The sequence below is a fragment of the Coccinella septempunctata genome, chromosome 1, assembly GCF_907165205.1.
Source record: "Coccinella septempunctata chromosome 1, icCocSept1.1, whole genome shotgun sequence".
Classification (NCBI taxonomy): domain Eukaryota; kingdom Metazoa; phylum Arthropoda; class Insecta; order Coleoptera; family Coccinellidae; genus Coccinella; species Coccinella septempunctata.
This window is the reverse complement of record NC_058189.1, coordinates 52,708,503-52,722,702: the sequence shown is the minus strand read 5'-3', so window position 1 is coordinate 52,722,702 and position 14,200 is coordinate 52,708,503. Positions and strand designations below refer to the sequence as shown.

Below are 14,200 nucleotides of genomic sequence, written 5' to 3'. Positions count from 1 at the left end.
AAACGCGCTTTTACTCTCCTGAATTCGTAAATTTTTCTTGTAGATTCGAACGCTCTGGTCACGGTAAACTCAACAGGAATTAATTGTTAAACTAACCGAAAAGACGCTATAAAATCTTATAAGTTTGTCCTTTCGCTCATAAATGGTAAGAAATAAAGAAATCTGCAAGGGGGTATACCCCCTTGCAATTATAATTGTCCCAAGTTACAGGACTGTCCCAAGTCAACCGAATCTATCGGTAGTGGGTAGATTTGTTCACCCATTTAAAAAAAAGTCAAAAATTGTCATTCAATATGTGCATTTGATAATTCTATCCGTACGAATTCCAAAAACTTTCAAGATCTTGCTTTCTTAACGACAAACATTGTATAGGAAGACTCAGATTCATATGAAAAATCATACCTTGAAAGCATACACAAACATCATTTACCTACGTGTTTTCAAGAAAACTATTTTCTTTGAGTACCAACCTAGTTAAATAAAGTCCCACACATGTAATGGTAAGTAATTACAAAATGATTAACATTTTGCAGTACCAAGTACAGATAAAAGTCTCCCTTTCAATTACGTACGGAAACGTTTGAAATAACGTACAAGAAAACATAAGAGCAATTAGGTTTTCCGGCAATTAACAGTTCCAATGGAATTATTCAATTCGAGTTCCGTTCATATAAAACAGGAATTACGTAATGAATCAAAATGATTTAAGAATCTCTTCACATTTCTATGTGTAGGTTATTTGAAGCATTTTTAAGCGATAATTTCGAACAAATAGAAGGTCAAGGCTACTTTTTATTATGATTAGGAACCATTAATTATTTCCATGAACAATAGGATTCAACAGAGGATGACTCGAAATGTCCCAGTTAAAAAAAAATCTTTCTTATCATTCAAGAATGATACTTTTTCTTGTATATGGGAGAAATCGAAAATTTCTAGTCTTAACCAATTTCGATCCATTTTTTGATAATGACATAGTGAAAATGGAGTAGGTATCTATTTATTGTCAAGATTTTGAAGTTAATAACATGAATGATAACTATCAGTGAAAATCTTCAATGGATTTTGAGTATATATAGGTATATGAATAAAATTCCATTTTGAACAATAAAATATATTCAGAATCGTATACATTTCGAAGCATACAGACAATTACTTAGCTTAAGGTTTTTACACTCATTCATATAAATAAAAATGATTCACTGTACAAATGTAAAAAAGTAAATATACAGAAATATAATTTTGTGCTTCGTCACCTAAACCATTAAAATTTCAAATAAGGGACAAAACTATCATCACAAAACGTTAAACATACAACTTTATATTTCAGTATTACCAAAAAAGAGTATTTTTTCGAGATTGGCCTATCGAATTTCGTGGCCTCCAAAACAAATAAATAGTACTTACAAATCAACAATCAAATGAATCAAATAGGATACAATTTCTGGATGATTCCATATTTGATATGTTCTATCATATTGTGAATTAATAAAGCCTTGGTATTCATTGATACAGGTCGAGAATAATAAAATTTATCGCTCGATACACATCGACTACAGCAGCTTCAGTTACTATTACATACACGTATATTTAATATTTACAGGTCGATAAAGTTGTAAGTACAAAAGATTATGTATTCTTATTACAAAAAATTTCGTTTACGATACTACGGGAATACTTATATCAAATATTGTACAAATATTCACAATGAATTATACAAAATCGTACCTTTAATATTTCAATAAAATATTTTACATGGTCCCGATATTTCAGATTGTATGAATTTATGGCACTGCTTATGGCTTGATTTTCTTAAGTGTTTCGATAATAGATAATTTTGTTCTATCGCGTTTTTTTTGGCCTCATTCTGAAACATAGCGTTTGAAAGCTCTGGAATTTTATTGAAATATTATCAAGCATTCAATTTCACCAACGTTACATTTTTCAAATTAATCTAATTACGTATATAAATCTCACTTTGAGTGTGTTCAATTTCGTGCTGATTTCGCAAGATTAAACGCTACGTTTATAAAACGGTATTTGTGGAAGAATAAAATTATACTTCCACTCGAAGGCAGTAATAAGTTACAAGTTGATTAATTTCAACCGAATACATCAACAAACAAATAGTCGAGTTTTACCTCATAAATCACATGTGGAGTTTACCAAGTCATTGTTTATTTTGAACCTTGTGTCGAGATTTATGTTTTACGTTCCAAACTGCAACACTGACTGTTAAAAGTTTAATGACTGAAACTGAATATGTACGTATTTCCGTGAAAAGTTCTTCCTCCCATTTTATTATTACAAGAGGTGTCCGTTTACAGTGGATTTTATTATTAGCCATGTGAAATTTACAATTATGCCTGGTACGTCATCAAGTCTTAATTCGACAATATTCTTACGATTAACATGAAATCCTAGTTGAATATACGACAAATTTTTCGAGAGTATCCCCGCCGCTATATAAATTTTTTCGCATGAAAAAATTTCAAGCAGAAAATGAGTAGATTAAGTTCAATGCATATAAGACCAGAAAACTTTTAACAAGGTTGAGGTTGGTTCGTAACAACCAACTTCACTGGTCTGTATGTGGTGGAATCATGTATAAAATTAAAGAATCACATTGAATAAGGAAACTTCGCCTTTAGCAAGTTCACAAAAATAAATATAATATGTATATAATACAAAAAAATAGTTGCACCTGTACAAAATAAAGTGTCCATCGGCAGAGGAAAGTTAGATGGCACGTGGAAAAGACTAGAGCGCTGTGACCGAGTGGCGAGGGACCAAAGCGGTCACTCAAATGGGTCCATAGTTACTCAGCGACGGTCCCGATCCTTGTGGAGCGTGAGAAACTAAAACTGCGTTGGTCCCCTCGCCTGCTTGTCATACGTGACTTAATGGGGGTTGCTTGAGAACGTGATGGTGAAGATGGTGCTGGCTGGCGGACGCCACGCTGCCGGCAGGACCAAGTAACGACGCACTACCCGGTCCCGCCACCAAATACTGCGGGGGCGGTTTACCCGGTCGGTTCTTGATCAGCACAGCGTTAGCACCGGTGAAATCGGGTTTGCCGAACATTCGTCTCCAGAATCGTCGCCACGAGTCCAGGGTCTTACCCGACCATATCCACACTCCCGACGTTATCCCTACAGCTAGCGTCATGAAGTATTTGAGCATCAGAACCGAATACAGGGGTTTCTCCCTGTAAGTCATAATACTAGTGTTTGGGCAGGTGCAAGCGAGCGATTTCAGCCATTCCTCGTGAAAAGCGTTTTCGTATAGGTAACAACCGATCACTATTGTTGCCGGAACAGTGTACAGCACGCTGAATATCCCGATACGGATCATCAGTTTCTCCAGTTTGTCGGTCTTGCAGTTGGCTCCAACACCGCCTTGCTTCTTGATCACGTTTCGGATCCTGAACAGCGACACGAAACCCGCCAATAGGAAGCTGGTACCGAGGAGGAGATAGACCAGGAGAGGCGCGAGTACGAAAGTCCTGAGGTTTTCCATGTTCATGTTTCCGACGTAACAGATCCCAGAAACCGGATCGCCGTCCACGGCACTGGATAGTAAAACCGCGATGGTCTGCAGGGATGGTATGAACCATGCGAAGAAATGGAAATAAACGGAGTAGCTCGCTATGGCTTCATTTCCCCATTTCAATCCAGCTGCTAGGAACCACGTGAATGACAGGACTACCCACCAGATAGACGAGGCCATTCCACAGAAGTACACCAGAAAGAAAACGGAGAAACATGCACTGGGACCGTTGAGATTGTACTTGATGATGGGTCCGTCACAGGCCACAGCTTCGTGTCCCAACCAAACTCTTATGAGGTAACCGATAGAGACTAGGAAGTAACAGGCCGATAAAAACACTATAGGCCTCTCAGGGTATTTGAAACGTTCCGTTTCGATGCAGAATGTGGTTAGTGTCATTAAGGTTGAAGCTGCGCATAATGCTGACCATAGTGTTATCCATAGTGTCGCGAACTCCTTCTCGTCCGCTTTGAAGTAGGTCTCCTTGCACGGGTGGGCACAATTTGCGATGCCTGCGACGCTTCTGTTTAGAGAGGTTGATTCTCTCCCCAGGAGAACGAGCGGATTTTGGCAATGGCACTTGCACTCCCTTCCGCTTCTTTTTGCGTCTCCGTGGGGACTTGTGCAGTTTTTTGAACCCTTACAAGATTTGGAATTTTTCCCTTTCGACGGCGGTTTTGAAGTGGTGGAGCTACTGGCGTTGTTCTGGTCCATGCATAAGACGTCAGGCGAAGCACCGTACACGGGGAACAGATCGCAATCCATCCTCTCAGGCCATTTGAAGTTGTAGCGGAGCATTATCGGCTCGCAGCCTTCGCGCGCTCTCTGGCACAGGCCCCGGCAAGGCGGAAGGGGTTTTTGGTAGGCCGGCAGGCAGATCGGAGCGTACATAGAGCACAAAAAGAACTTCAACTCGGGCGAACACTTGATCTGCACCAGGGGCCAAAACTGGTGCACCTCCAACCCGGCTTCGTCTTGAGATTCGTGGTTGAGTTCGTTGGGCATCCTGGTGGAATTGTAGCCGATACCGAGGCACATCGGGATCGTGATCGGTTCGCATTTTCCCTCTTGGTCCAACGGGTCCAGATGCGTTATTATCGATGACGCGAGGGCGTTCGTAACTAGCACGATGGCAATGATGAGGAAGACGTACTTCATGGTGTCTATTCGAATGGCGGCACTGTTCAGTTTTACACTAGTCGATTCATTTATCGCTTGTCTTAATCTGGTTGGTGTTCGTAATAGGAAGATCACTGTTTATTCGAGCTTGTCATCGTTGCAACTGTTAGCTCCTTCGACGTGTCGGGCTGTCTAACCAAGCCATGGCACCCTGAAACAATAAATAACCACAATTAGACGACTGGCGAGAAAGGGATTGGGAAGATGGTGCAAGTAATTGAATTTCGTGAGTATATTCGACGAGCAGCTCATTCATAATAGTCTGTCAAAACTAAATTGGTTGATTATCACTCTTATTATACTCGTGCAGTGTTATCGAACAGAGGTTAGCTTAACTTTTACTGTATTTATCCTTCCATAAGGACTATATACAGGTTGAGTCTTTGACTCGTACAAATATTTTAACAGTAGATTCTTGAGGTCAAAAGGAACACTTTTTTCTTTTACCATTTTTCCCGAATCGGCTCGGTTTAAAAGATACAGGCTGGTTGAAAAAACCGTAAGAAAATGTAACTTCTAGTTCTCTGCCACAAAAGGTTTTATCGAATATAATGAATGTCGGAATATAGTTATTCGTTCATTTGATGAATATTTTTCGAATAAAAGATATTACCCACGTCTTCCAGTTTTCTTATAATGAGCATTAGGTACCATAAAAATTCAAAAAATTCAAAGAACCCAACTCTCGAAACTAAGTTATCTAATGAATATTTGAACGTTTTGTAAAATAAAAGTATTGTCCATATTTTTTCGTATAATGCGCTGTTTTCGAGTAATTTCTAATCTATCTAATGAATGTTTGAGTAATTTTATTATTAAAAAGTATCTGTGAATTTTGAAAAAATGGGTACTTTTGCTGGATGGAACTCTGTTTAAAAGATCCACAGATTTGTAATGTCGCAGATTTAGCTACTTATTCTGAAGGTAATTTTGTTTTTCCAGGGATGGCACAGCTCATTATGAAAACTCAAAATGACTAAATCTTTTTATCAGGGCCGAATCGGAGGAAATGGTATAGGAAAAAAGTATTTCTTTCGACATCAAGAATCGACTATTAAAATATTTGTACAAGTCAAAGACTGTATATTGTATACACATTTGTCCCTCTGGAGAGACAGTTAATAAAAAGAAAACAAAAGGGAGGTCAGACTTTTCAATCGAATATACATACTTATTTACACAGCTCTAGCTTCATAAAACAGCGGGATAATTTTCTACACATTTTTATAATAAGGTACAGTGAAACGGTTGAATGTAACTTATGATCAAAGAAATACTGCTATTTCATTCGTTATTCCCTTCATTTATCCATTCACTATACTTAGGGCACAGATAACTTGACTCGGGTTGTTTATAGCTTTTTGATGAGTATACAAGAACGATTAAGAAACTTTGTTGCTCGATAGAAAATGGAAAAATCCATTGTTTATGGCAATAACAATAATTTGTCACATGAATAATTTATGACGGAATAATAATGGATTATATCGGTCCTAAGTTTTTGAAGCAGTTCCATTTGAAGTTACATTATGGATTTTCATCCAGTATCGACTACATAAATATCCTCCACTGCTCCCTCACACCAAATTTTGCATTTATACTTTTTGTTATTGCAGTACTTTGATTCTTGGTTGATCATTACATTATTTCTCAATACCGCATAGATAATGAACCTGGATAATATATGTCTTTGACTCGTACATATATTTTAACAGTAGATTCTTGAGGTCAAGAGAAACACTTTTTTCCTATACCATTTTTTTCCATTTGGCCTGATAAAAAAGATATAGCCAATTCATAATGAGGTGTGCCACCCCTAGAAAAACAAAATCACCTTGCGAAAAACTAGCTAACACTACACATCTGTGGATCTTCTGAAAAGAGTTACATTCAGTCAAAGTACCCAATTTCACAGATATATTTTGTTTTTCCACACCCAATTACTCGAAAACGGCGCATTATACGAGAAAATATGAAGAATACTTTTATTTTACAAAACCTTCAAATATTGATTACATAGCGTCCAACTTAGTTTCAAGAGTTGGGTGTTTGATTTTTTTGTATTTTTATGGTACGTAAGTCATAATTGAAAAACTGGAAATTTGTTAAAATTTTAATGGGCATTAAATCTCAATGAAGACTCCTGCAACTGGACATAAATGATGAGAAGATGAATTGCTGCCAAATTCATAAGAATTGGGTTCATGAAATGGAATATTAAATGAATATTACATTGGATTACGTTTTGTTTTACCTAGAGGCTTTAAACCGATTAATAATGTAGTGACAAGAGTGGCTCTGAAAAATTTCAAGTTTAAGGTTGAAAACATGTTTCAACCAGAATAATTTTTGGATTTTCTGAAAAAGGAAGTTTGAGACACTCTGACACATTTGAAGAAAATGAAGAGGATTGAGCGAAAACAATTATACTACGTAAATTGAAGACCCTGGAATGAGAATCGCTTTGTACTGAATTCGAAAACGAATCGATAATCTCGAAGGTGGCAAAAATCTGATTATACCGTCGCTCCGATAAATCCCCTCCAGAGGTCGAGGAGTTTGGAATTCGCAATTTCCGGAGTATTTTTTTTTGACGATTTTGCGACGTATTCGAGAGAAGATGGTCCTACGCTCTAATTGAGATACGGGGCGGCGCATGACGTCACACTTTGATCTATCAGTTCGACCCCAAGAGAACGAACGGATGTCAATTAGTTGGAAATTTATTTAGGGAGAAGTTTCCCCTCGTCCGGGACATTACTCATGCCCCTGCACACATATCGGTAAGCATCAAAGTGCATAGAAATGCAGTTATGGGATGTCGAAGACTGATTTGGGGATGGTCGACTCCTCCGGCCATGAACGTAGAGACGTTCGGGTCCTGGGGCAAGAAATTTCGGCAATATCATCATTTCGACCATTGTTTTTCAGGCTATAAATCACCCTCTGATAAATCGGTGGAATAGGGTTGTTGCGAAAAGACAAAATTTCAATTTTTGGCGGAATAATCGGCATATTTCTGCCCTTTTGAGGTGCAAATTACGCATCAGACTTCAATATATTTTTTCTAAAAGCTTGGCACGATGGCGAAAGAAATTCGTATTCGCCATCATCGAAGAAAACTGTCAATTCGATTCCGTGACAGGGGCATTTCTGATCAGCTGACTTTGACAGGAAAAGCGTATTTTTTCTAACATTCATATATAAAGTGCCACTTACTCATTGACGTTTTGAAACGTCAGTTACGAAAGGCAAAATATTTCGCTTGTCTAGACGTTCTTGGTACTTTTAATCTGTATTCATAGCCGCATTCTAATCAAAATTTAAAAAAATATTGTGTGAAACACGTTGGGAAACACTATTTTCTGCAACTCGCCAATACTGCTTTTCCCAACTGGTTGCACAATCAACTATTTTTTTTTAAATCCTATTTGTGTGTTTGGTTGCTTTGGTCCTTTTACAATGCTTGAAATGGTGCTGGCTATCAAATACAAGTGATAAAATTATTTAGGAGTTTTTTCTTGTTTTGTTCGTAACATTTATGGTTTCGTCCATTTTTATCTACATCTACATCGAGATGTTCTGTAATGTCACAGTTTAAAAATCACTTCTATGAGTTTGACAGGACCGCTATTTGGCTTGATGGGCACCATAGAAATATGGGTGTAAGGGGCACACAATAAGTGCTGGTTAATTTTATGTTTCGGTGAATAGTTTTTATGAATTCTCATCAGTTTCCTGAGTTCAGTGAATATTATATATCCCTCAAGTGAGGTATCATAGAAAACTGACTATCACTGTCTCGTACAATTCAAAAATGTTTGTCATCACTGACCTTAGCCTTATATGTAATGCCGAAAATTAAAAAAAAAAAACCAATAAGATAAGTCCTTATCTTGAAAACACAATATAAATGTACCTATATATTTGCATATTTCATACAAGTATTGTAAAGGAACTGAGAGCCATAAATAGAATTAAAAAAATTTTTTTTGCGGTGCTTCCCTATGATTGCAAGGGGTGACATGTACAGGGTAGGCAAAATTCGTTGTCTACTGAGAGGATCTCGAGAACTATAGCAGCTGAAAGAAAACGGATGACACATTTCCGAGCTCGTTTTCGGAGAAACAAAGAATGGTGAAAACCGCAGCCTCCTACGATGCTTAGTTTTTGAGTTTGACAGTTTCGTGAAGTTCTCATAACTTTTTTGTCTTTGAAGTTACAGATCTGAAACTTGAACCTTCTACAGGCACTTTTCCACGTAGAATATACTGACGAGCTCAAAATATTTCTTCATTTCGAATCATTAGGTGAACCTTCATTTTTTTAAATGCAAACTTCTATTGAATTTGCTATTTTTGAATTGGAAAAATTCTATCGTCAGTAGATTCTACGTATGAAAGTGCCTAAGAAAGTTCAAGTTTCAGATCTGTAACTTCAAAGACAAAAAAGTTATGAGAACTTCTCGGAATGATCAAAATCTCAATTTTTGTTTATAACTCGAAATCTAAAAATGATAAGCCGATTCTGTTTCCATATTTGGATTAGTCAAGAAAAAAAAGCTAGAGAATGTGTCATCCGTTTTCTTCTAGCTGCTATAGTTCATGAGATCCCCTCAGTAGCCCACCCTGTACATTGAATATATTGAAATGAAATGGAGAGATGTGAGAGACAGTAGGTACCACCAACCATGTTTCAATAAAAAATTCACCTCATTATTTGATCACAGCAAGAGATCGTGATAAATAAGGAGCTACAATAGTTTGAACAGTTTTGACACGGTTTCATCGATGAAGTGCACCGAATTGCTTGATGCGAAATGAGTTGCAGCCTTGAAAGGGCCCCCATCTACGCTACTGCACGCAGACTTCTTTCAATACGAAAATAGCTGGGGTGTCGCCCCGCGCACGTGATTTGACAACACCGATGCCCATGGCCAAGGGTGTATTTTACAACATATTTCGCACACTCCATAAAAGCCTTTTAATGAGTCATTAAACAATTTTGTTGCCGGTTTATTTATATACCGGAAATGTGCGTGCAAAATAAATAGACTTTGAGTGACGGCGCGAGCCCCGTCTTTTTTTTGTTCAAGTTTTTTCTCCTCCTGGGGGATTTAGTTTCAGCAACTTTCAAGGGGTGTTGCACCGTCAGCCTTATTGTGTACATACCGTAGACGTCGTCTGCCATACAATGCTCTCGGTCCCTGAGATAACCCGGGTGTTCCATGAACGGTTTATTCAGAGACTGAGCAGATTTCCATTATCAGGATTTGGAAAAGTTTACTAAAAAGCCAAACCCATATTGAAAATGATTATTGGCGGCTTTAATTTTTACAAGCTCTCCGCAGTTCAAAAAATTTGATCCATATTTCCTCAAGGGTTCAAAACATTAAAAGTGTTCGAACTCATAAATTCGATGTGGAAAAGTTGAAAAAATTTAATATTCTTGAGGATACCAATGCCATAGCAAAATGCAGATAACCTCCCACAGTTTCCTAAATATGTTTTGATGAGACAATACCACAAAATAAATGATCGTATCTTTACGATCATCAAGTACCTGTATTTAAAAGGGTAAAATAGGTAAGCAGATTTACGAAGGTATGCAATACCCTTAGTGATCAATGTCCTTCATATGCTACCGTGAAAAATTGGACTGCAAGCTTCAAAAGAGGTAAATTTTCCATTGAAGATGATGACCGATCGGGAAGGCCAGTTTCTGTGTCAGTCCCCGAAAACATCGATGCAGTTCATGACATGATTTTATCAGACTGTCAAATTGGGCTAAAAAGCATATCTGAAGCACTGAATATTTCACACGAACGCGTTCATCGTATAGTTCACGTTAATTTGGACATGAGAAAAATTGCTGCAAAATGGATCCCCAAATGTTTGAATGTTGACCAAAAGCGTGCAAGGGTAGAAGCATCGTATTCGATCTGTGCTCGATTTGAAAACGATGTAGACTTCTTGAACCGAATTGTTACCAAGGATGAGTCTTGGGTACATGTCTACGATGCAGAAACAAAGCAACAATCGATGGAACGGCGACACTTTGGTTCTTCAAGACCTGAGAAGTTTCGTGTCCAAAAATCTGCTGAAAAAGTTCTTACTTCAGTTTTTTGGGATTGCGACATTACTGACCACTCTACGGGAAAAAATTAAAAAGAAAAGACGCGGAAAGCTATCCAAAGGCATTTTGTTTTTGCGGAACAACGTCCCTGCACTCAAATCTCATGTTGCCATGCAAAAAATTCGTCATTTAGGGTTTGAATTACTAGAACACCCCCCTTATTCACTAGATTTGGCTCCATCCGACTATCATCTCTTTCCTCAGCTGAAAAAAAATTTGAAAGGTCGTAAATTTTCTTCCAACTAGGAGGTAATAAAAGCTGTGGACGTCTGGTTTGCAAAACAAAAAGAAACATTTTTTTTTAAAGATCTAGAGGCGTTGCAGGTTCGCTCTAATAAATGTATCCAATCAAGAGGAGAATATATGGAGTATTAAAATATTTTGACATTGAAATTTTGTTTGGTTCTATAGTAGGCTAAGAATTTTTCAATATATCCTCGTATAGTGTTCTATTTTAGAACATTTTCAATTCACACTCCAAGTGTAAACTATGATTTTCTCTATTTGTTGTACCTATTCTATATCGACGTCTTTGAGCTTTTATCTCCCAACTGTTTAGGATTCCCAACGTCCACGGAGCAATTTCAAGTAGGTCACATTAAAAAAAAAAAAATACACTCCCTCGCCCGCTATAAAAAACAACGTACCAGACAAAGGTCCGAAAAGAAACAAACATAACGTAAGGCTCTGAACCAGTTTGCCGATGACTCCGATAATCGCCGAAAAATAAAAATAAAAAATCGACCACTATTATTTACACACTCAAAGCTTATTTGCTTGCATTCTGTTTCGACCGTGGCCATGAATATATTTGCCTGGAACGGACCGTCTCATCATCATTTTGCTAAACGGGCATGACTTGAAATCTTGTATGTAAAAATCGAATATTCATTCGAATGCATTCGTCACGTATATTTCTTAAAATTGCTTCCTGCATAATAATGAGAAAGATTAATCGATGTTATACTCGGTAAGAAATTTTTGTGTATTCCGGACCTGCTAGGGGCGTCTCAACGTTCTTGTTAGCTTTAACAACATGCAATCGAAAGTGATGGTGTACTTCGTTTAAATTTATCGATTTCACATATTTGAAGCCTGTAGGTAGTCACCTTTGGTTGCTGCATACGTTTCTCAGAAGGTTAAATAAATTTTGGGCGTGTAGCACATAACTAGTAAATTGAATATTCTTCAGTCAGCAACTAGCCGAACTAGCTAGATAATCTTGAACTAAACACGATTTGATAATTTTTGGTAATATTAGAAAAATACAATTTCGTACAAAGCAGAACTTATTATACATTTAGGGTTTCTTGGATATTTTGACTTTCCGATCGACCTTACCTGAGTTAATATTTATTCTTAGTCTCGTATTTGAAAGATTTTTGATAGTTTATGCGTATGAAATCTAAACAAACTCTATCGAAAATTCAACGCTACGAAAGCTTCAACCGGCTTAGGCATAGAGAAGAGAATTATGAGCGAAATTTATACGTAAATTGCAAAGACACAAATTGGCCATTTCACCCACATATGTTGAATAATGAACGCAGGATGTAGCAGTTGAATCACGATATTCTCGAAATATTTCCATTCTCAACGTCCCTAAGATTGTACCTCAAGTTGCCTCACTTTGAGGGTACAGCTTTTGAAGTAAGGGAAGTTGAATAATGCCATTGAGTATTGCTGTTGAACACCCAATTATTATACTCAAACTTACATTACAAATAGAATGGAATTGGTCCGAAAATGTCTGGTCACTAGTGTGTTTTATGTGAGAACCTTGATTTGAGTAAACGTGAACACAGGGAAATCGGCAAGGATATACAGGATGGCCTATTAAATGTTTATGGAGAACAAATTACAACGTGTTGAAAATGGGCATATTTTCTTATTTCGAATAGCACATCCCCTATCTTCGCATCGTTAGTTAGACCAACCTTGGGGGAAAAGTCAACGGTTTATGAGTTATAGGGAATTTAATGAAAAAAATAATGTGAAAATAGGAGGTAACACTTTTAGGAATATTTCTGATAGGGACGTTTTTTTCTCGAAAATAGCTTTACCATTTTAAATTCTGCCATTATGTAGTATTATAACACTCTTTGCTGTTTGGACAAAATGGACAGAATGTTTATGAGAAAACCAAGTTGGACAAATTGAATTCGTCAAAACTCAAGATTTTCAAATTGTAATGCAACCTACATTTTTCATTATTTCAGTCGATTCTACGTCAACATAAATAAACCCTTTATTATCTTAACCCTGCGTTAGTCGCGCCCTCTTTTAGATCGTATTTACTCGCGTGGTCTACAAGTGTAGACCATATTTATTTTAACTTTAAATATTACGTTGATATATTTCAAAGATTATCTATGATGATATCGTTTATTTGACCACTTGTTATTCATATAATTGAAACTTTGTGATAAAATAATGCTTCTCTTTGAGAGGAAATCGAGAAAACTTCAATGTCTTAGATTTCAACATTTATTTTTTATCGTTCGAATAGGTATGGTCTACAATCGTAGACCACGCGAGTAATGTAGGGTTAAATGAAAACTTCCGGTAGAAATGGAAGCTGTAGATATCTGAAAATATTTTAGGGTAAAAGTTGCAAATTTTCAGCAGATATTGTGATTAGTTTTTTATAAACGACTAATGGACCATCCACCGTGAGATACTCTGTATAGACTCATAAAATTCAATGTTTTCGTGCTTGTACTCGATATTTTGTGATAAGCCATTTGAATCCCAAACATTGAGTTGAAATCAATAGAAAAAAAAAGCACAACAAAATCTTTCCTTCCTAGAAAATCCAATTTCTGACAACACAACTCGTTTAATAGATGAACAGATTCCGAGAAATAACAATACCGCCACAACCCCTTTAAAACTGTATCCGGCATTAATTAACGCCGAACAAAAAATACGGGCACTCCATCTGTGTACAATCATTAAAAACACCTACAACGAAAAAACGTGGCGCTTCCCCTTTCTCTCGATTACACCATCAACAAAAATCGCTCCATAATTCATAATCGCCATTCCGTCGTTCACGAAAAAAAAAAAAACTACACAAGGGAAAAATCACGAGAAAGGCAAATTTCATCTGAAATATTCACAACGCAAAACGTAATAGCACGCTCACCTTTTTGTTTTTTTCATGTCGACAAGGCGAAGGGGTGGAGGAGGGGGGAGTGATGGCAGCGTATAATAACGAAGCTCTTCAATTGTGTTAGAGCGTTAGAAATGGTCGTAGGTGGCTGAGGGACCGAAAGAATAGCAATCCGCGAAATGCTGCTCGCTTACGCGGACAGGGTCGGATCGTGCGGCGTAA

General features: G+C 37.2%; 1 protein-coding gene across 3 annotated transcripts in view; it reads right to left on the bottom strand.

Annotated features, from left to right (window-relative positions):
* Nucleotides 1-1,098: 1,098 nt before the first annotated feature.
* LOC123322851 (frizzled-2) overlaps nucleotides 1,099-14,200 on the bottom strand; it is a 350,497-nt gene continuing 337,395 nt past the window's right edge. For all 3 annotated transcript variants that reach the window (XM_044910903.1, XM_044910900.1, XM_044910902.1), the window contains one exon: nucleotides 1,099-4,879. In XM_044910903.1, the coding sequence (XP_044766838.1) occupies nucleotides 2,890-4,707 (1,818 nt within the window). In that variant the 5' untranslated portion in view covers nucleotides 4,708-4,879 and the 3' untranslated portion in view covers nucleotides 1,099-2,889. The remainder of the gene's footprint in view (nucleotides 4,880-14,200) is intronic.